Source organism: Lotus japonicus, chromosome 2, assembly GCF_012489685.1.
Source record: "Lotus japonicus ecotype B-129 chromosome 2, LjGifu_v1.2".
In the NCBI taxonomy this organism is placed as follows: Eukaryota; Viridiplantae; Streptophyta; class Magnoliopsida; order Fabales; family Fabaceae; genus Lotus; species Lotus japonicus.
Window position 1 is genome coordinate 55,498,081 of NC_080042.1, and position 23,306 is coordinate 55,521,386.

Consider the following 23,306-nt stretch of genomic DNA (forward strand, 5'->3'; position numbering starts at 1 on the left):
TTAAAAAAATTTGAAGAACTATTACCGATCATAACTTAAACTTTAATGATTAAAAGTAGAGTTAACCCATAATTATTTAAACCACCATGTGGTTGATTTAGTCATGTTTAATTTGATTCCCTTTAAATAAAATCTAGGTTAGGTTCGAGCTTTTTGAATAAAAAAATGACTAGAAAAGTTAGTCTCACTATAATATGAAATTGTGAATGTTTAAAACTCGAGCATTTGATTATCTTTTATGGAGGATTTGTATAAAAGTGAGTGTTGCAATATAACACTTCTTTTATCATGTGATATGAGATTATCATAATCTAATTTTAAAAAAATTAACACCGAAATATCACCTCCTTAGAAAGGAGTAAAATAAAATCGAGGAAAGTGGAAGATTAAAAAAAAAAGAAATTGGACAAATGGGGTGAATTATATATGAATGAGAAAGTGAATGCGAAAGTATATAAACTCAGATTTTTTTTTGGGTTCGAGATAAATTTCAATTAATAAGAAATGGTAGGTTGGAAAGAAATTGTTAGGGGTTGAGTTAATAGCTAGCGGTTCTATTATTTAACATGCCAAGTACATACGTGTGTGGATGTAAAAATTCAAAAAAAAAAATTAATGAAACGACTTTATATTATGGAAAAGAAAAATAACGTACAACTACATTAAACTTTATGAAATAATGCTTCTCTTATGTTAGTTTTTAGTTTTATGAAATAGTGCTTCTTTTATGGGTCTCTTTTACACTCTATTTTCAACCGATCAAGATTCTCCAATGTGTTGTTGAAAAAACAAATCTCATGTGAAAATTCTTTCATGTATTATGATTGAAGTTTGTGGTTATCTTTCTGTTTGTATAAATTATATATGTAGGACCTTCTAAATATTCATGAAGAAAGAGATAGACACAATGTTCCACTTGATATTATCATGTTAAATAAGACGATCGAAATTCAATTTCAACAATTTTTTATCTATTGAAATTTATGTCTAACTCACCAAATTGATAATAAAACCCATATCATTTGGTGGATCCGTGTGAATTTAAAAGAGAGAATATTGGAAATACTAGTAAAGTGTTAAACAAAGTATTGATAACATTTCTCCACATGATATTATCAAATGAAACATTACATCTATCTTTTTAACACATTATTTTAACTTGACACTATCTGACTATCATGTGAAGTTATCACACAAGGTTGTGATCTCATACCATTAAGAGGAAGACTCTTATATTTTAGCGAGACCCATACAAATTTAAAAGAGTTTAACGGATTGAGTAAGAGTGGTGATAGCCTTTATTTTTCTACAAACCATTTAGCTAACAAATTTGATATCAAAAAAATTTGTGCACCATTGACAATGACAACCTACTTTTGTGACGATTTTTAACCGGTACAAAGTGGATAATTAAAAAAACATAAAATGTGTTTGTGGCTATCTCATACAGACATAATCTCATTGTGTGCATTCTTTGTATTTTCCACGTTCTGACAGTCAAAAACCGTCATAAAAGTGGGTGTCATCGTTCTTAATGCGATTTATGTATTACAAATAATTTGATATATTTTATTTCTTTTATATCCTGATTTCAACTCTTTTTTCTTCATATCTCTATCTCTATATCTCTCTTTTTTTAGATCAAATCGAGGGGTTTTCTCGGTGTGATTGAAACTAGGTTCATGTTGGATCGTTGTGGAAGAATGTTGAAGAAGGAGAAGAAGAAAAAGGTTGTGAGTGCGAGCGGGGTGACGACGTTTGTTAAGAGGTGTGGTTTGCTGAAGATCCGTTGGTGGTGGTGGTGGTAATCGAGATGCATGTGGTGATCAGAAGAGATTTGATTTAAGAAGGTACACATCCGGAAGTACTTTACAATCGAGGGATCTGTTTGAAACATTAATGTTTAGTAGGCCACTTAACAGTACATATATATGAGACTTTTGCGAAAAAATTATCAACAGTTAAAAAACCTATAAAGATGATTTCATGTTGATTTTCCAAAAAAATTTCCTATGAATTTTGTTTCAAACAACTTTCTTGCGATTTTTCTTCAAAAATATTTTATTCAAAATTTCTAGCGATTTTTTCCTGTAAAATGTTTTGAATTTCACATATTAGAGAGACATCACTGTCTAGTATTACTTGTTTCCTCAATAAATAAAGATCCATTCACATCAACTTTTTTTTCTCATTTTTCAATCATATTTTCTTTTCATCTCTCTACATTTCTATCATATATCACCCATATGATTACTCAATTTTTTGTATTCACCTCATATCTCACTCCCCTATGTGTGAATATCTCACTCCCTATGTGTGAATGGAATTTGAATGTGAATTATTCATTACCCTTCTCTCAATGTACTCGTGTGGTGGCCATCTGCAACCAAAATATCCACAAAAAGAACACAAGGTAATCTGCTCAATTTGTCTTTCATAGAAATCACATTGTACTTTCACAGCTAAAAAGAAAAATGAAAGAAAAGAAAAGAAGACCACTAGATGTAGATTGATTGCTCCAAAAAAGATGTTGATGATATAAATAAAAGGTAAATGTCCAATGGGAAATCCATTTTACACAAATTTATCCAGCAAAATTAACAAAACTACCTGATATTACAGTAATTGATAGGATGTAGAAGCATGAAGTAGTATGCAAATGCAACCACAAACATGATGTATATTACATATATATAAAAATTTACAACTGCTGTTGTGCTGTTGTTTATTTATTATACTCTTGGCTTGATGATAGCTCTTAGGGGATTCTTCATCACAACAGTGAACTCCATCTTCCAACTGAAATCCACATCCTTCCCTGGTGGGTAAGGACTCCACTCAAACTCCTGCACCATCCTAGCCAACATGAGATGAATATGCACAGTGGCCATGTTCAAACCAGGGCAAATCCTCCTCCCAACACCAAATGGCACCATCCTCACTTCTTTGACCCCAGTTATGTCTGCATCTTCCCCACCAGAGATGAACCTTTCAGGGTCAAATTTCTCAGGGTTGGACCACAATGTAGGGTCATTCCCAATTGCAGGAATGTACACTTCAACATTTGCATTAGTTGGTATGTCATACCCTGCTAAAGTGATAGGCTCAGTAACTGCATGTGTAAGTGCAAAGAAAGTTGGAGGATTCCTCCTCATCTGTTCTTTCACCACAGCTTGCAAGTACGGCATTTTCTCAACGTCCTTTTCATCCACCTTCTTATCCCCCACAGTACTTTTAATCTCATTGTAAAGCCGCTTTTGTATGTCAGGGTTTGCTATCAGTTGCGCCATTCCCCACTCGACCGCGGTTGCGGTCGTGTCGGTTCCTCCATTAAGAAACTCCGATATCAATGAGACTAATTCCCCGTCTGACGGTGTAGACTTTCTCCCTTCGACTTTCATGTCGAAGAGAGTGTCTAAATAGGAAAACGTCGTCGCGGTCTGGTCTGAACCTGGATTCTCAATTGCTCTTTTCCTCTGCTCAATGTACGGCACCAAGAACTCGATCTGCTCCTTCCGTACCTCCAACACTCGCTTCCGTTGCTTGGAGAAAAACGGACTCAGAATTGGAAGGTAATCATCAATTCTGGGATCCACAGCTATCAAAACATTCTTCATAACCTGATCTACTCTCTCTAGATTCTCCTCATCCATTTCTAGACCAAAGCACATGGCAACTAGTATGCAGAAAACAGCAAATCTTGCATTTTTCACAACCCAAACAACCCCATCATTCTTCTCTGCCTCAGTTTTCAGCTTGTTGATCATTTTATCCATGGCGTTCTCTCTAACACCACGAAACTCCTTGATCCTGCTTGAGCTGAGCATGTTCTGCACCATGTTCCGCCGCAGGGACTTCCAGACAGGGCCGTAAACCGCCGCATTCACGGTGGTTTTCCCTGCGCTGAAGATGTTTCTTGTTGGATTCTCTCTAGGCCTAGTGGAGCTGATGGCTCCCTTCTGGATCATTGCCTCGTGGACGAGCTTCGCGTCCGCGAGGATGATCATGGTGGTTGTTCCCAGCTTGAGGGTGACAATGGAGCCATATTTTGCTGTCACTTCGTCTAGATATTCAAAGAAAGGCTTCCCTGAACGTGCAATTTGGAAGAGGTTTCCTACCACAGGCCATCCAGGGGGTCCTGGTGGGAGGTTGAGTTTTCTGGACTTGGTTTTCTGTGTGAGGATGAAAATGAGGCATGTCAGGAGGAATACCAAGGCTGTGAAGATGAGATGGTTGGAGGAGGTGAAGAATGGAGGTGAGGTTAGAGAGAAGAGAGTGGTGGCCATTTTTGGGATGAGGGAAAGTGGGGAATGGAGGAGTTGATTAAATAAAGTGTGGGGGACACAGGGAGGGTATAAGAGTGGATGGCAGAGTGAAATTGTAGGTGGGTTTCATTAAAGCACTTTCAAGGGAAGCCATCATAACAGTTAAGGTGGTTGTGGTTCTGCTTGGGAGTACTTGTGGTTAATTGCAGCACTAGTGTTGGGGGGATTTTGAACTTTTCATGTGATATGATGGTAGTAGTTTTTATCTCTCTGAGAATTTATAAGGTGGACCTACATGTTAAAGTGTCCATCACAAGTTGGAAGAAAAGTAAGCTGAACCGAGTTAGTTTACTTTCTTTGTGAGGTTCTAAAATCATAATTTATCACTGTCTATCACAACCAGGGGAGGGTGGTGAGCTAAGGGCATGAAGGGATTTGCAGGGTGAAGGATCAGGGTTCGAATCCTGGCGAATGAACTAATTTACTAACAATTAACATTGGTCTATAAAAAAAACGATCTATCGCAAGCTAGTAGTTAAGTGATCTGACTCACTTTTTTGGATTCATAGAACATTGTAAATGTACTAGAAATAAAAAAAAACTGTGAAAAAAAATTAATTTTTCAATGTATTTATATAAAATGGGGTTGTCTAAATGACTCATGATAAAATTTGGATTAAATAACTCATCATTCAATCACATTGGAGATAAGTGAGTTGGAGTTTCTATATTTTATTTATTAATTTATTTTCAAATTAATGTAAAATATGTAAAAAAATGTTTCATTAATGTCAAAACAAATTTATACTTTATTGATTCAAAAATAAAAATGAGTTGTCTCACGAGCTAGCTCGGCTCATTTTGATTCCAACTTATTTAGAGCCAGAAAAAAAAAATATCGCATAAATATGAGTTTCTACTTTTCTGGCCCAACCCACTCAAAAAGTGGGTTGCACCAAACTAGTTCACGAGGCGAAACTCATTTTAACAGGCTAGGTGAAACATGTGAAAAATTGGTTTACATGATATTTTTACTTGTTATTAAAGATAAATTTTAATATACATTATTTATAATATATTTTTATGTGTTAAAATTAATTTATTATAAAGTCATTTAATTTATGAATTAAAATTTTCTTTGTTTGCATAAGCTGGGCTCTATCTTTGACTTCTGATTTAAGTTTTTAATTTGCTTGTCTAGAAACTAATTGCATATATACAATAGTTTGAAGCTTGGAACCATCCATCGTGGGCTCTTCTTATTTTTTCTTCAATTATTAAGGATGGTAGGGACCTCATTTCGCGATTTATTTATTTTGTCTTTTCCATTTGTGTGTAGGAGTAGTAATCAATAACCTGATTATTTGGCAAAAAACTTTAGCTCTTTTCTCAAATCTGTTTGAAATGAAGAGGCTGCTCCTCTGAATCTCGTTCATTTCATTGATCTTAATGTAATGGCCTCAATCCTTACCTGCTTAGTTGTTTTACTTAATGAAGTAAAAAATTGTATACAAAACCTTATGTGAACTTTGAATACTATTTATATACCTTTTCATTAATGTTGAAAGCGTCTCTCACCTGTTTAATATGGGTTTGAAGAGAAAGCTAGGTAGAAATAAAAATTTCTCAGCCGTATCATGCATGCATGTAAAGTCTATATATGGATCCACATCATTATTCTGGTGTTGGAGGGTTGAGATAAATTGGGTTATGATGCTGACTGGGAGTTAATGGACTCAACCACTTAGTTGAGCTTGGACATGGCTTGTGATTCCAGAGCAATGGAGAATTTATGACCAACCATAAGGAAACAAATGTAGCGGCCCACAGTTAATCACTTAATTTAGCGTGAATGAAGTAGTAGTGACTAGTGACTATAATCGAAGCTTGAAATAAATGTCAACGACAGCTTCCTTGCTTAGGCACATTGTTTAGTAGCCCCTAGAGAGCAATGGGGCCTGGGGGTTACACTCATTTGGACACACACAATAAAATATGAGTATGAGTGCACGGGGAAGGAGACTAGTATATTTTTTTAAATGTAGGTATGGTGATGGTATCTTATTCAGGCTCTACACATTTTCATTCTCGTTCTCATTTAATTTACCATAATTACAGAGAGTTAAAAACTAAAAAATATTACGGCGGATGCCTTAGCTTCTTTATCTTTTTTCTTTTGGTGAGGTTGTGTGGATTGAGGAGGTTCCTTCTCAACTTCTTGGCACTGTCCAATCTGATGTACTGGCCTCTGTGCCGTCTGCTTCTTCTTAATTGATTTGGCTTTTAAGTTCAAAAAAAAAAAACACTACTGAACATATATGTTTGATGCTTCAGTATCGGCATCGAAGATGGCTGGCCTTGGTCTAGTTGATTGTGACCGTCATGGTTTGCTAGTTCTGGTGGCTGCAAGCAAAGTTGACAGAATCGCGATTTTACGTAGGACGGGAAAGGGGGTGTAGAATCGTAAACTCGTATAAACGTAGCAGGGACGTTACGATTCCACAAATATATAAATATATTATATGCATATAAATTCATATATATGCATACAAAATACCTTAACATAAAATAAAAATTTCTTTAAAAGCACTAATGTAGGCCAAGCAATTCATTCAAATTAACATCCATATAATCATTATTCCATTCAACTTCATCTTCATTTTCTCCATCTCCATTTTCTTCTTATCTTCACCTTCACCATCGTTCTCTTGCTCTAGAATCTCTAGATCCAAACTCATTCTCATTTTCATTTAGAGTTTCAAAATCCAAGTTGTCCACATCCAAGTCTTCATTGTTTTCATCAAAATCTTCCTCCATAATCCAGAAAGTAGAATCCGCGACGGCCCGTGATTCCACGATTCTACTTGTAACAACGGCGATTCCACCCGATTCTACTCGATAGCGATTCTACTACCGATTCAACACGTAGTGGCCTTGTAACATCGTAGGACTCGCGATTTTGTCAACCTTGACCAAGAACATCTTAATTTTGAGGTCTTGCCTCCGATCGTGGCGAAGGCTCTTGGTTTCCAATGGGCTCTATCTATTTATTGTTTTTTATCTCTCTGATTCCGTATGGTGTGTGTTTTAGATTGTTTGCCTCAAATTAACGGTCTCCATGTCTACTTTTTCTTATGCATTTTGACATATTTCGTTTTTTTTTTTAAAAGAGAGGAGGAGGAGGAGGAATTTCAACACAACATATCTAGTGTGGAGGTCAAGAGAGGTGGAGCTTATTTCACCTTATTTGCAGACGGATTAAGGAGATTATGGACGAAGAATCCTAATCAACAAAACATGTCCAAATTAACATCCAAGATAGTGATATTAAGATCGTGATTGATGAAGAACCGTTATTATATTTTTGTTGGAAAAGAGCGTGCACCACATTAATCGACAAGGCTTGATGTAGATTTACATAAAGTGAACATTACATGTCTTAGGAAACATAAGTTAGGGAAACTGATGTCTGAAATTGAGAATGTTTTATTTAATTTATATGTGCGGATAGTGTCAATAGTTTTATAAATATATCGAATTGAAACTCGAAAAAAATTATTTTAGATATTTTTTTAAAGCAAAAATGTATATATTAGATGAATGATAGATAATACAATCGGTACTCAACGAAGTGAGCAAAATCCCCTCCAATAATACATAATAAAGTCTAAAAGCACATGCTTTTGTGCACCCTCAAATAAAAACTTTTAAAACAACAGCACATAAAAAACATCTGTGCAAAATGTAAGATAAACCCCAAGCAACATCGTCAACAAGGATTCAATCTTGGATCAAGCACTAAACAATCGAAATGAGAAAGGGCAACTGTCGGAGACCGAGAAGCAGCAAAGCCTCATAACCCAACAAAAAACAGAGCATAATATCCTAGTTTGCGTCCCCTCTAATGGCGAGAGGGCTCTGTTAATTTGTTGGGTTAATAATTAAACTCGGTGCATAATAATTAAACTCATATTATTTTTAGACAATAATTCATTCCTATTTAGATGACTTGTTAATTGATATATTTTTTTTAAATAAACATGGATCTCATAAATCAAGCAGGCATGGAAGCCATAGCATCAGACTTGTTAATGAGACTTGTTAATTGATATGAATGTGTGCATGCCTCTTTAGGGACTTATTCATGAAATTAATTGAGCTACACGTCCATTTAACCTCCATTTAATTTAGGGAGTATTATGTTTCTTAAATCGACGTTATTTGCAAGCTGAAAATCTATACGAATATTTTGTGGTGTTTTCAGCTGTTGTTTCTTCTAAAGATCGACTGTCATTTAATACCTTGTATGATATGGCGGCGGTTGTCAGAAGTCTCATACTAGTTAAATATTTCACATAAATAGTCTTTATTAAAGGGTAGAGTAACTTTTAACATTTGATCGAGCTAGCTTTTGTTTGAGTTAAATCTCTCCAATTTTAGTAGGTGTTGTGGCGGTTTCATGTAGACCATTATTTATACCAAACGGCTGGCCGAACAGACATTTAGGTAAATTACGTCAGCCAAACCCGACGTTATATACAAAATCGGCCACCACAATTTGTGTGTTTTTTTAGTGAAAAAGGTGTGACTTATTACTCATAGAATTTCTAATCTTGTCTGTGTTTGTAATGTTCTTAGCGGGTTGATAGTACTTTTAGGAAAATATTGGATGGTCTTTTTTTGGGGGTGGGGGAGGGGGTTATAATTTATATGAAAACGGTGATCCATGTGAGCATATGTGGATTTCTTTAAGAAATTGATTATGCTTTATTGAGAAGGCAATCACAAGACCTATATGTGAAGTTATATATCATGACCTTTCATGCCAAGTTTGTGAGGAACCCTTCATGTGGAATATGTTAAAAAGGATTATTACCTCAAGTGCATGTTCTAGTTTCTGGGTGAACATCCCTCTCCATAACTAAAATCACTAAATTTGGGGCAACAAAGTTTAGGCCGAAATACAGCTTTGGACCAAGAATAAATGGTAACGTGCGCGGCACCTCTACATCATAGCTAGCTTTCTCTCTTGCTATTTCCAGTAAAGAGGTTCTGATCTTCACCTTTTTGAAACTAGCAACTTCAAAAATTAGAAACTTCTTTAAAGAGTGTCTAGAAAATTCCAACTAGTAATTAATTAAGAATCGAACCGCTGGTGTTTTTTTTTAAACATCAGATTTAAGAGGGTAGGGCCAGTACTGGAATGAGAAGAAGAGGCTCACAATCCCAACTACCAGAAATATAATTTAGGGTTTAGGGCAAAAAAAAAAAAACCAGAAATATAATTTCCTCAAAATAACTTCAAAATGAAGTATCGTCTAAATGGTTTTTATTTATCTTTGACGGATATGATCATCGTTTCGTGAAACAGTTTCTCTCAATAAATGTTTTACTCGAAATTCAAACTTGTTCTTTCATTCTAGTGAAGTCTAGCTTCCTTACTAAACTTACCTAATTAAACAACATTCTTTGGTTGTAAAGGAATCATATGAATAAGCTTCACAAATTTGTTTTTGCTAAATAATGCCTCTTAGCGAAAACATCAAATTATTTCTTATGCACCAAAACCATGAGAATATTTATGAAATGAAATCCTTACGTAATAATGTAAGTGATTTGCCTGTTACCAAGTTTTTCTTTACCCGGCCCAAACTTCAATTCTCTTTTTCTCCTTTCATTGCAAGTATAAAATCCGTTTACAGATCATGCGAGCCTTTTAACAACAATGTGAAACTGCTATTTAAAAACCAATCTCTTAAAAAAACAATGTGAAACTGCAATTTAAAAACCCATAATCAGCACAAATCACAAAATGAAAGTATTATTTGGGTACATAACTCAAGTCAAAAGTTAACTCGAGAGTTGAGAGTAGAGTTGAGAGTAAAGATATGATATAGATAACATTTATAAAAAGTAGAACAACTTCAACTCTTGACCAAACTTTATGGTTGAGTTATGCCTCCTAAAATCTAATATAATATTAGAGTATATCCGATATTCGTTTGTTGATAGAGACATATCATATTTAATTTGGGTCACCCTGTAGATGTGTGCAGTCCTGCAAACTTCACGCTCCTAATATTCAGCTTGAATATGAGGAGTGTGTTAGAAGTCTCACATTGTTTAAATATACGACATTAATAGTAGAGCGGTCCACAACTCTAGTTAACTTTTGGCTTGAATTAAGTCTCTTCAATTCTAATAGTACATACCTCTTTATTTCAAAAAAAGTACATACCTCTTTTTCCATCTAAAACTCAGGACCTATTGGTGTTTGAGAATTCTCCTACCCAATAACTAGCCACCGAGGAAGCAACATTGTAGTACGTACCTTACAACCTTGCACATATACAAACATGATAAACCATCTTTCTTCCTCATTTCGGCTTAATTTCTTTCCCTTATTTTTTTCACATTATTTATATCATATCTCTCATTCTCTCGCTATTCTTCCTTTTTCTCACTTGTACAACTGTATAAGCGTGAATAAAAACTTAGGGAATTGTTATTCAGATCCCCCACAGTTATTCAGACCCAAAACATTTTAAGAAATCCAAAAATACCATTGTCGAACGCACTTTGAAAGTGCGACCCCTCTGTCACTTTGAAAGTGAGACAGGTGTCTCACTTTGAAAGCTGTCTCACTTACTTTCAAAGTGAGACAGTTGTCTCACAGGTAGCACTTTCAAAGTGTGTTAGGTTGCAGAAAAAAAAACAGCAATTCTAAAAACGACACTTTAACAGTAGAAAAGAAGAGAGAGAGAGAGAGAGGAGAAGATGGAGGTTGTTGTTTCGGTGGTGGTGGTGACGGTGGTGGTGGTGGTGGAGGAAAGAGGAAAAAGGAGATATATAGAGAGGAGAATATGGAGGTTGTTGTTGTGGTGATGGTGGTGGTGGTGGCGACGGAGGTAGTGGCGGTGGTGGTGGTGACGGCGGAGGTGGTGGGTGGTGGTGGTGGTGGAAGAAAGAGGTAAGGAGAGAGGGAAGAGAATGTGAGTGAGAATTTTTTATATTTTTTTTCATTAAGGGCATTTTAGTATTTTTACACTTTTAAGGGGGGTCTAAATAGCTGTGGGGGGTCTGAATAACAATTCCCAAAAACTTATTCTAATAAATAGAGCATGATAATTTAATAAGTGTTTTTCCATGCTTGAACTACACTTACACTAAGATAGGAAATGATGAAAATAGATATGTTGAGTGATGTGATATAAAAAGAATAAAGATATATAAAAAAATTGTGTGAAAATGAGATGAATGAGAAATAAAAATGTGAATGAACTCAAACTCTTTTATAAATCATTGCTAAAGTACTCAAGCATTCGATGCCATAGTTAATATTGCTAACAAAACATAATGCCAACTCACTTGCACTAAAATATTAGGCTGCGTCTATCGTGTGTCAGTTTGAAACTGACACACGATGCTTCAGTTTTACTATACGAGTGATAAGACAAAAATAACCTTTCTTGCTTAAATTTTTCCACCATCTTTCTCCTTCCATCATCACCAACTCACACTAGGTTTTCTGCTTTGGATGGTGGTTACTGTGGTTGGGCTTTGCAATAATGGGGATGGGTCGACCCGTTTCCTGCAAGCAAACCATATCTGATTGTGTTGAGTGGTAGTGGACTGGTGGCGGGCTGGCGGCGTTGCGGTACGCAAAGGAAGTGGTGGCGGCGCTGCCAGGGGAGAGGATTACCCATTTGCTTGCACAATTTCTTTTTACCATGCAGTTATGGGAAACAATGGCAACCACTGAAGCTTTAAAAATCAATCAATTTCTTTCATCATCACCAATCAATTTCTGGTTCACCTATGCTTTATCTGGGTTCCTTTACATCATCTTCTCATCTAGGTTCTTGAAGATCGATGTTTTATTTTCTGGAAAAAATTCAGCAAAGTTGATCCAGAGTTGTTAAAGGGTAACCTTTTTTTTCTTGCTTTGCCTAAATTAGGTTTGAGAAGATCTGAAAGTTGAAACAGTGGGCATTGAGAAACAAAAACAAGAAAACAAAAACATGCAAATATGAAAGTTTTGATGGTTAAGGATCTACCATGGAGGAAATCTGGTTTTGTTGTTCGAACGGTGGTGGTGGTCAGGGAGGGAGAGGGAGGTGGTGGCGGCGCTTCCATGGGAGTGAGAGGGGTGGTGGCGGCTATGGGATCTCAGATCTGGTTTGTGTTGAGTGGTGGTGGGGGCTTTGGGTGGAGATGCGAACCAGATCTAGTTGTGTTGAGTGATGGTGGCGGCGTTGCGGTACGCAAAGGAAGTGGTGGCGGCGCTGCCATGGGAGGGAGAGGGAGGTGGTGGCGGCGCTGCATGGGAGTGAGAGGGGTGGTGGCTAAGCATTGGAAGAGACAAGGGTATTTTGGTAAAGTTATATATATTTAATTAATGAATTATTATTAATATTAGCTTATCTGGACCGTTCAAATAAAAAATATTAAATCCAATGGTAGAAAGATAAACTGAAGCACCGTGGGTCAGTTTGAAACTGACCCACGGTAGATGAAACCAAAATATTAGTCCTTAATAGGTACTTTAAAGAATTAAATTTTGTTCACATCTCAATTAAAGTGGAAATTGGTGAAGAGAAGAGAGAATGTCTGAGATGTGATGGGTGATATATGATTGAATGAAAAGAGAGAGAGGTAGATGAAAAGTAGAGGTGGATATGGAGTAAGAATGCAAATGAACATAGCTTTGATGAAATAATGTTTCGTTGAAACTTGAAACACGCTTACCTAGTGAGATATGAGAGAAAAAGTAGAGAAATTAAACGAGATACATGATGAATGATACAAAGAAAAAGAAGAGAGATTTGGAAGAAAATGTGAGTGAAAATGAGATATAAGAGAAAAATGAAATGTGAATGAATTAATACTCATAGATATAATGGGTGATGTGACCCGAAAATAACGTAGAGAAGAAAAAGTATGTAAAAATAAAATGGAAGAAAAAATATGTGTAAATATATGAAAATGGATTTAAATTACATATTTGGTTTCCAAAAATAGTTTTTCCAAGTGAGTAAAGCTATTGGATTGAGAAAAATTACCTTAACATCCAATCCAACAGATAAACAAACACCTACACCTTGTGATTTTTTAATGAGCCAAACATGTTAGTTAAGCATATTTAGACATTGTTCTACAAATTCTAAAACCATAAGTAACTTTGTCCATAGCTTCTATCTTTTAGAATTAAGAAGAAAAAAGATGATATAAACTACGAGTTATGATATATACACACTTCTTCACTCTTTTTCTAATTTCATTTTCTATTATTTCTCTTTTCTTTATCAATCAAATCACATATCATATCTTCACTTTCTCTATTCTTTCTTCATATATCTCTCTTTTTCTCCACCTCTCCACACCTTAAAAATGTGGTGAAGATATAATTATTCTATAAACCACACATGTTATAATTTCTAGAAAAGGTTAATTTACACTTCATTTTCATCGACACTTAAAGAGTGAAATAGAATAGAAAAATAGTAGACATGATAAGTGATATAAAAATAGTAGAAACAGATATGAAAAGAATGTGATGGAAACAAAACCCAATGAATTACCCTTTTACGCCCTTGTTTCTGCTACAAGTTTCCTCTTCACGCTCAGAACTCCAAAACCTGTGATGCATGACTTCAATCATCCGTCAGCTTCAGTCCCAAACACCAAGGCCTTGCTTTGCCACCACACTCCTCCACTGTCCTTCTCAGAGAAATGCTGATCTCATCCCACACTTGCTTGCACTCACCTGCACTCCTTTCAAACCCCAAACAAGCCATTTTCTCAGCTATTTCATCCCAAACAACATTATTCTCCAAATACCCACTTTCTCTCACTCGCTGTTCCAAACTAGTCCTCAGCTGAATCAAGTTTGAAATCTCCATCTCTGACCAACTTCCTTGTTCAACACCTTCACAGTGATAATCATTTGCTTGGTTCTTGTTCTTATTTGGTTGCAATGCTTCAAGTTCTATCCCAATATGTTTCTTCACAACCTCAACCAATGCAGCATCTCTAGCTTCAACCCATGCTTTTTCCTTAGCCCAAAGTTGATGCACTTGTTGATCAAACCTCAAGGACTCTTTTTTCTTCCTTTCTTCCTCTTTAGACACCATCTCTTGCTCTCGTTGCTCAACAACATTCAACATTTTCTCCATCCAAGCATCTTGAGTCTCTATAATCTTCCTCATGTGGGAATCCACCATCTCCTCCACTTTAGCTCTCCAACTTTTTCTGTTCCTTCTATGACTACTTTGTCCCTGGTGTAACCCTTTCTGCTTATTCATCATGTGTGCAATGGCTGAAAGATCCTCATCATTGTTCTCAGATGAGGAGGTGTCAAATTCAGATGAGTTTGAGACACTTAGACTCTCTGAGGACTTGAGGTTGTTGAAGTCATGGCCATTGTTGTTGTTGTTCTCTTGGCTAATTGTGAAAGTTGGAGTTTGAATACAACCAAGGGGGTTTTTGTCTGAAGTTGAGGCATGATGAGTATTTGGTTCTCCACATATTGCTTCAAGCTGCCTAAAGAATCTGTAGTGCTTCCCATCTTGTCTACTAGCTTTACCTTCCTTGGTCTTCTTGTAATACTTGTACAAATTCTCAAACTTCTCTTTGCATTTCTTTCCACTTCTTTGGTACCCAAATTCCTCAGCCATTATCCTGAAACACATGCATCACACAGCTTTTATTATATGTATATATATATAAAAAAAAAGCATGAAGGATGAGAAGTTATTAGAACTTCTACAACATTTTTATACATTCACACTCATATCTCTTCAATGAACTTTGACTTATAAAAAACAATTCCTGAGTATCTTGATCTAAGTGAAATTTGGGAGTTGATGAAATTTTTCCAACAGATCTGGGAACAATATCTCTTCAGGAATAAAGTTTAGTTGACTCTGAAAAACAACTTTCACCTCATACATGTAAGAAGAGAAAAGAAAGAAGTAAGTAATGTGATACTTGATCAGAAAAGAATAAAAATATAGAAAGATTAAATAATTGAAAAATAAGATTGAAAAAAAAATGGAATGTGAATAAATCAAAACAATTCCTTAAAATTTAAAGTAAGGGGTCAAATCTTGCACTAATTAATGAAGCACAAATCATGTGATAGAATAATCTTTTTTTTTTTTGATGGGATGTGATAGAATAATCTTATTTTAAGCAGAAGGATATTATAATTTAATTAATATAATGGATACATTCTCTCTTCAATAAAGATGTCAGAAGACACTAATTATCTGCATTTGGATTAACAAAATTCCCATAGCCCTAGCTATATAGCTGAGCAAATTAGGTTTAACAGAACTACAAAACAAAACAAAGACAGGCTTTCAGGGCGAGCCAGCTATTGCAATGCTTGCACCTAGCTTAGCTGCAATGATTCACTCACAGAAAAATAAAACCAGTGCAAGTATAGACACACACATTGAGACAGTCAGTGGAATGAATTTCATAGAAACAACTAGAAATAGCTATAAAAAAAGGCACATGAATCTCCCAGTTCCAATCTATAGCCTGTCATTTTCAAACGCAAGAAAGGAATAATTAGCCCAAAAAAAACTTGCTAAACCAGTAAAGACCAAAGGAAAAACAGTTAGAACAAAGAACAGGTGAACAACCATATTTAATTTCTTCATTCCCTACTATGAACTACTATACTTGTTCTTTTCAAACCAATCATGGATCTGAGTCTAGACAGAAAACAAACACAAAAGCTAAAGTGGGGTTTTTCATTCTTGAGTATGTGTATGTCTGGACACCTAAAAACAAAATTATGGTGAACAGTAGCAGGAGTTAAAGAAAAATTGCTTCTGTCTGTCATAATTCACGGTACATCCAAACACATGTACTGAATATGTTTATATATACCTAGAAATTTCATTCCACAAGGGTGCTTTGTGGTTATTCTCTCTGAACTTGGAATCAAGACGAGATCTGATCTCAAGAAGAGAAAGAGTCTCCTGCCTAGGCCACCTGTTGTTCCCGGAGTCAAACCCCAACCACCCTTTATCTGCAGCAGTAGCAGCAGTGTCTATTCTGCTGCAGAATAATGCAGAAGTAGTAACAGTAGCAGTAGCAGCAGCATGATCTGAAGCAGCAGCAGCAACAGTAGTAGAGCTATTTGTGGGGTTAACAGTACTGGTGGAATAGTCATGATGATGAAGATACTGATGAGTGAAGCCACGAGGTAAGAAAACGTGATCCCCTACCATCATAGGGTCGTAGCTGTTTGGTGGAGGAAAAAAAGGAGTAGGAGCGTTTACACCACCGTGTCCACCACCATAAGCACACGGTGGTGGCTCTGAAAGTGTGTTGTTGGTGGTGGTTCTAGCTGATATTAGTCTCCGGAGATCCTCTGGAAAACCATATGGGTCACTCATCTTGTTAAATGGAAGTAGTACAGTGTTTTGTGTGGGAGAGAGAAGGAAGTGTAGAGCAGACAGAGGATGAGAGAAGGGTCAAGACTCAAGAGATTAATTGGTTCTGTCTTATTTATTTATTAATTTATTGTTGAAGGGAGACAGGATCCGAGTCTACCGCAAATCTTAAAAGTTAGACTTACTACTCACTCTTGTACCTAGCTAGCTCACAGAGTATTACAGTCTATGCAGAGAGAGTGAGAGAACCCAATGACCTTATTTATTTAAGTATAAAGGATTGGTGACACCTTCTCCATACAAGCATCCCCTTTAATTTGTTACTTTACTACAATTAATATAATATAAAATTATTTAAATATGATATAAAAAATGTGAATAATGTTCATGTTCACTTATCATATGTTTAAATTTAATCTTTTATTAGAAAATTCGAGGGGAGTAAGGATCAAATAATGAACCGTTTGATCATTGAAACTCTGGTATTAATAACAGATAACAAATTATCTCAAAACTTTACTAATTACACCATTAAGGTAAATTATGTTGTACCCATAAAATATTTTGGGTATGGTACTCGCATTGAGTAATTTAATAGATGATTATTATATTTTTGTAGGTAAATTTTACATTTTCGCATTTCATTTTACTATTCAATTAATTTCATCTCATCAAATTTGTTTTTTAATGAAAAATGGTTTAGTTATAGAGATGAACGATGATGGTTGAGATGCGCGTAAAATGACATGACTGACGGATGAACAAAGTCTAAAAAAACACAACTTATAAATCTCATGTCTCTAAGAATGAAACGTTGCATCACTATGATAAAATAACATCAAAATTATAACTTGTACATGCTTCTTTATTATTGAATTATCTCATTTTAAGCACCATATCTTGATTTGAGTTAATGTACCATAACAAACACCATTAATTAAACTATTAGGTAAGATATTCAAATTAATGGTTATACATAATATTCTACACCCCTTCTCAACCAAACTTGGTCATCATTTTGATTTAAGGTTCTTAATTATAAAAATAACTATAGAAATGAGTAAAATAGTCCCTAGACAATCAAAAAAATATATATTGTTTAATTTAGTCATTCTAAAAATCAAATTAAAGGTTAACACTAAAAAAAATTCTAAATATCAAAGTTGGTCAACTTTTCTTGCCAATGGTTAAACGCCTGCAGTACTGGTTGAGTCATTGAGTGACGGATGCACAGTACGTGAGGCTTCAATTCACCTCTTTTATTACTAGTTTACTTAGAGCAACTCCAACGCTGGGCTCTTAGGCCAGCTGGAGTTGCTAAGAGCCGGCTCTTATTTTTTCCCTGCATTGGAGAGAGCCTTAAAGCTCTTAGCTACAGTCCAGAGGCTCTTCTGCAAGAGCTCCTGCTTAATGAGCTCTTATATTAAAAAACGATTATTTTCTCTCACATGCTCCTCATCAACTACTTTCAGAGGGAAGAAACGGTAGAAGGGAAGAAGAAGAAGAACAGATTTGAAATAAACTAACACAAGAACAAAACCAAAATCAATTTTTTTAAAAAAAAATCCAAACTTTACAACCAAAATCAAACTTTTACACTGCAACTGATATTTACATAGGAAAAAAAAAATTCTGAGCCTTGCATGTCCGATCTTGTTGAAAGGGAGACTTGCATGTGCGAAAAGGGGCTTCCTTTCCCCTGATCTGATCTGGTGGCTCCGATTTGGGTGGTGGTAAGTCGATTTGGGGGCGGTGAGGTGGATTTTGGCTGTGGTGGTGGGTGTTTGAGGCGGTGATGTGGGTTGGGTTTCGGTGGGGGTGAGGTGGGTTTTGGGTTTCAGTGGTGGTGAGGTGGGTTTTGGGTTTCAGTGGTGAGGTTGGGTTTCGGTGGGTTGGGTTTAAGTGGTGGTGGTGGGGTTGCAGAGGTGGGTTGGGTTTCAGAGGGGAGAAGAAGAAGAAGAGAAGAGGGGAGAAGAAGGGAAGGGGGTTTCGAGGAGGCAGGGGAGAAGAAGAGAAGAGGGGAGGAGAAGAAGAAGAAGAGGCTTTCGGTGGGTTGGGTTTCAGTGGTGGTGGTGGGGTTGCAGAGGTGGGTTGGGTTTCAGAGGGGAGAAGAAGAAGAAGAGAAGAGAAGAGGGGAGGAGAAGAAGAAGAAGAGAAGAGGGGAGGAGAAGAGGGTTTCGAGGGGGGGGAGGGGGAGAGGCGGCTAGGGTTCACAAATTGGGCTCTTGATGGGTTTATATACCAGCAGGTCACCCTCCCGTTGTGGACCGGTTTCAGACCGGTTTTGACCGGCTGGAGCCGGTTTTTTAACCGTTTTAGGTTGTCTGACTGGTTTGGCCGGTTATCAGACCGTTTCTCTCCCATTTTCAGCTTTTATACATTATATATAGTGTGCACTTCATCATTTTACACATCAATTCAAAATGGATCACCAACATTATCAACAATACTATGATTTGTTGGACGATCAAACACTTCCCACCAATGAAAGTTCTCAACCTCCGCCGGTGTTACAACAAGGAAACCAACCTTCACAGGTGTTTCGACCTACGCCGTCATTTCCTCCTCACAACCAAGCGCGTCACACCCGAGGCAATTTTCAAATTTCTCAACACCAAATGTCTCCATATCCACCTCAAAACCAATCGCATCACCCCGGTGGCAATTTTCAAAATTCTCAACACCAAATGTCTCCATATCCACCTCAAAACCAACCGCATCACCCCGGTGGCAATTTTCAAAATTCTCAATACCAAATGTCTTCATATCCACCTCAAAACCAATCGCCTCACACCGGTGGCAATGTTCATAATTCTCAGTACCAAATGTTTCCATATACATCTCAAAACCAACCACTTCACCCTGATGAAAATTTCACAAATCCACAATACCCCATGTATCCACCACAATACCAATTTCAAAGCCAAGCCCCTCCTACTGGTAGCACTGGTTCAAAAGTCTCTGATACACAATGTGAGGCTACGCCTGATGATACACAACACGAGGGTCTAGATGATATTGATCTTGAAGATGAGGATCAATCTTCTGGAAAGAAACGCACCAGATGGAGGGTTAAAGACGATTTACTTCTTGTTCAATCATGGCTCAACATTTCTAAGGATCCGACGGTGGGAACTGATCAAACGGCAGCAAAGTTTTGGGATAGGATCCGCGACCAATTTGATGAGTACCGTGACTTTGACACTCCTCCGAGGACAGGGAAGATGCTGAAATGTCGTTTTGGAAAATTGAGTAAAGATATTCAATTCTTTACCGGTTGCTACAACAAAGTTACCACTCCTTGGAAAAGTGGACACTCAGAGAAGGATATCATGGCTGAGGCGCATGCCCTATTTCAGGTAGACCATAAAAAAGATTTCACACATGAGAATGTATGGCGGATGGTGAAAGATGAACCAAAGTGGAAGGGACAATCAATGAAAACCAATTCAAGGGGACAAAAGAAGTCAGGAGCTGGCGCCGACGGAACATCGACTGACCCAAGTGCATCAATTGATTGCGACGAATATGAGGCAACACCACCAACAACTCGCCCGAAGGGCAAGAAGGCAGAGAAGAGAAAGGCCAAAACAACAGATACTGCGTCAAGTACTCTATCTTTTGCTCCTCACCCTGATGTGTTAGCCATGGGGAAGGCTAAAATGGAAATGATGGCAAATTTTAGGGAGATAAGGAACAGAGAACTAGATTTGCAACAAGCTGACCAACAACTGAAACAAAGTGAACTGCAATTGAGACAGGAAGAACTCAAATTTAAGAAGGCGGAGAACTTTCGGGCATATATGGATATCCTTAACAAGAACACATCTGGAATGAACGATGAGGAGTTGCGTACGCATAACGCACTACGTGCTTTCGCCTTAAGTGAACTAGGAATGTCTTAAATCTTCTTGTGTTTCTTAATGTGTATTAGTGATGTAATTTTATTCTTCCAATTTCTTAATGTGTATTGCATCAATGTTGTAACTTTATTATTCTAGCTTCTTCATGTGTACTGAATCAATGTTGTAATTTCGTTATTCTAATTTCTTAATTAGTATATTGTCAATGTCGTAATTTTATCATTCAAATTTCGTAATAAGTACTATGTCAATGTTGGGGAATATAGCCGTTGGGGAATATAGCGGTTGGGGAATATAGCCGTTGGGGATATAGCCGTTGGGAAATATAGCCGTTGGGAAATATAGCCGTTGGGAATATAGCGGTTGGGTAATATAGCCGTTGGGAATATAGCCGTTGGGAATATAGTCGTTGGGGAATATAGCCGTTGGGAATATAACCGTTGTTTCTCTTATTTATTCATGCCATATTTCATTCATTTCAACATTCAACAGTTCTTTCGTTCTCTCATCTTGTATTCCTCCTATCAAATTACACCAATATTTTGTCATTTGTGCCATATAATGGATCCAAACAATTTACCCGACTGGAACACATTTTACAACGAATGTGTGGAGGATTTTATGAATGACACGTTCGTTGAAGATATGATGCAGCAGGAGATGGAGTTCTATCAACAACAACAACAACATGCCAACACCGTTAGGCCCAAGAAAACAAGAAGAGTAATAAAGAGAGATCGTGAAGCTGGGAACGAGCGGTTGATGAAGGACTACTTCTCTGAAAATCCTGTATACACGGAAGAGCTTTTCCGACGAAGGTTTCGAATGCGAAAGCATGTGTTCCTCAGAATTGTAGAGGCCCTTGGGTCTTATAACCCGTACTTTTTAATGTCCGTTGATGCAGTTGGAAGACAAGGTCTATCACCATTACAAAAGTGCACCGCCGCTATTCGTATGTTAGCGTATGGATCACCTGCTGACAGTGTTGATGAATACGTTAGAATTGGTGAAAGTACTGCAATTGAGTGCTTAAAGAATTTTGTAGAAGGTGTGTGTGAAGTATTTGGTGGGCAATACTTGAGGCGTCCAAACGAGGAAGACATGACACGCCTACTTCAATGGGGGGAGTCTCGTGGATTTCCAGGTATGTTAGGTTCCATTGATTGTATGCATTGGGAATGGAAGAATTGTCCAGTTGCGTGGAAAGGTCAATACACCCGAGGTGATCATGGAAGACCCACAATCATGCTTGAAGCAGTGGCATCACAAGACTTGTGGATTTGGCATGCATTTTTTGGCATTGCAGGCTCAAATAATGACATTACTGTGCTAAACCAATCTCCCGTGTTTAATGAGGTTTTGCGTGGAGCTGCTCCCATGGTGAAATTTAGAGTGAATGAAACAATGTATCACATGGGATACTATCTAGCAGACGGTATCTATCCCGAGTGGGGTACATTTGTGAAGACCATCCCAATGCCACAAGGAGAAAAAAAGCAAAAGTTTGCCAAAAGACAAGAAGCAGCAAGAAAGGACGTGGAACGTGCATTCGGAGTGCTCCAATCTCGGTTTGCGATTGTCCGTGGTCCATCACGCTGGTGGCATCCGAATGACATGAAGTCAATCATCTATGCTTGCATCATATTGCATAACATGATTGTTGAAGATGAGCGCAACACGTACAAAGGTAATTTTGTTTATGAGCAGGTCAATAATGACATATCGGATGCTGAAGTATTAAGCGGTCCTATTCCCGCTTTTAGAAATATGTTGGAAAGGAGAGCACATCAAATTGAAAAGTCAATCCATCGCCAACTTCAAGCAGACTTGGTGGAGCATATCTGGGACCTTCCTGAAATCAATAATAATGAAACTTAATCTTCACGCCTTGATGTGTATTTCGTTTCAAATGTATTGTTGTTTATTTTTCATTCTCATGTATTTCCTTTCGTATTTATTTTGTTAATGTAATGTATTAAGGTCTCTCTTAGGGATTGTTGTACTCTTTTTCCTTCACTAGGCTTGTATCCCAATTGGGCTTTTCCTAGTAAGGTTTTAATGAGGCTCTCTCTCTCAAGTTTGACTCTCTTTTATTTCTATAATTCAATACAATGTACTTTTTTAAAAATTTTAGGAAAATTAATTTTAAATTAAATTAGTATAAGTAATAATTAAATTAATTTCTAGTTGAAGTATTGATATACTATTAAATTTTAAATCTAAATTAGGTGAAAATAAATATCATTATTTAATGTTGTATGGTGGGACACAGTGGGACCCTTGTAATAGTAATTTAAGAGCCCATGCATTGGAGCAAAATCTGCTTCAGGCTCTTAGCAGGCTCTTAAGTCTGACGTGGCACATGAATAGTGTAGAATAGTGCTGAATAGTGTATAAAAGCCCAAATAAGAGCCTAAGCATTGGAGTTGCTCTTATTATTATATATGCGGTGCTGAGAGACGATCTTGGCAATTGGCATAAGGGAATATCTTAGTGCATTTTTTGAAAAACAACAAGGTGAAATTAAAACTATGGTGAATAGAAAAATTGAATTTATCATAGTGATTTTGACTCATCTAGGTGATTAGCGGCGGTTTTAACTTCCCCAAAGCTAAACTAGTGACAATTAACCAATAGCCGAGGAAATTGCATCCAATTGTCGTTTTCGCATTGATTTTTTGGCTACCGCTGGAATAACCATTATGTCATATGAAATTTTAAATGTGTAACAGCAATTATAACTGTCTCTAAATAAAAGATTATGTGCA

General features: G+C 36.8%; 4 protein-coding genes across 4 annotated transcripts; 2 read left to right on the forward strand and 2 right to left on the reverse strand.

The window, feature by feature from the left end:
- Window positions 1–2,513: 2,513 nt before the first annotated feature.
- On the reverse strand, window positions 2,514–4,336 carry LOC130738413 (cytochrome P450 77A3-like). Its single transcript, XM_057590389.1, has one exon. The coding sequence runs from the start codon at window positions 4,284–4,286 to the stop codon at window positions 2,733–2,735; it is 1,554 nt and encodes a 517-aa protein (XP_057446372.1). The 5' UTR covers window positions 4,287–4,336; the 3' UTR covers window positions 2,514–2,732.
- Window positions 4,337–13,510: 9,174 nt separating this feature from the next.
- On the reverse strand, window positions 13,511–16,827 carry LOC130738414 (trihelix transcription factor PTL-like). The gene is made up of 2 exons (XM_057590390.1): window positions 16,167–16,827; window positions 13,511–14,945 (listed from the first exon to the last, which is right to left on the reverse strand). Exons 1-2 carry the CDS (start codon window positions 16,676–16,678, stop codon window positions 13,919–13,921), a joined length of 1,539 nt encoding a protein of 512 aa, XP_057446373.1. The 5' UTR covers window positions 16,679–16,827; the 3' UTR covers window positions 13,511–13,918.
- Window positions 16,828–19,431: 2,604 nt separating this feature from the next.
- On the forward strand, window positions 19,432–20,580 carry LOC130736664 (glutathione S-transferase T3-like). Its single transcript, XM_057588467.1, has one exon. It carries the CDS (start codon window positions 19,432–19,434, stop codon window positions 20,578–20,580), a length of 1,149 nt encoding a protein of 382 aa, XP_057444450.1.
- Window positions 20,581–20,851: 271 nt separating this feature from the next.
- On the forward strand, window positions 20,852–22,615 carry LOC130738415 (uncharacterized). The gene has a single exon (XM_057590391.1). It carries the CDS (start codon window positions 20,998–21,000, stop codon window positions 22,414–22,416), a length of 1,419 nt encoding a protein of 472 aa, XP_057446374.1. The 5' UTR covers window positions 20,852–20,997; the 3' UTR covers window positions 22,417–22,615.
- Window positions 22,616–23,306: the final 691 nt, after the last annotated feature.

Bases quoted from the DNA above. Each gene is read 5' to 3' on its own strand.
- LOC130738415 (XM_057590391.1), top strand. From the start codon at position 20,998: ATGCCATATTTCATTCATTTCAACATTCAACAGTTCTTTCGTTCTCTC.
- LOC130738413 (XM_057590389.1), bottom strand. From the start codon at position 4,286: ATGGCCACCACTCTCTTCTCTCTAACCTCACCTCCATTCTTCACCTCC.
- LOC130736664 (XM_057588467.1), top strand. From the start codon at position 19,432: ATGTCTTCATATCCACCTCAAAACCAATCGCCTCACACCGGTGGCAAT.
- LOC130738414 (XM_057590390.1), bottom strand. From the start codon at position 16,678: ATGAGTGACCCATATGGTTTTCCAGAGGATCTCCGGAGACTAATATCA. The intron at 14,946-16,166 runs GTATATATAAAC...CATGTGTTTCAG, and splicing joins TTGTGGAATGAAATTTCTAG to GATAATGGCTGAGGAATTTG.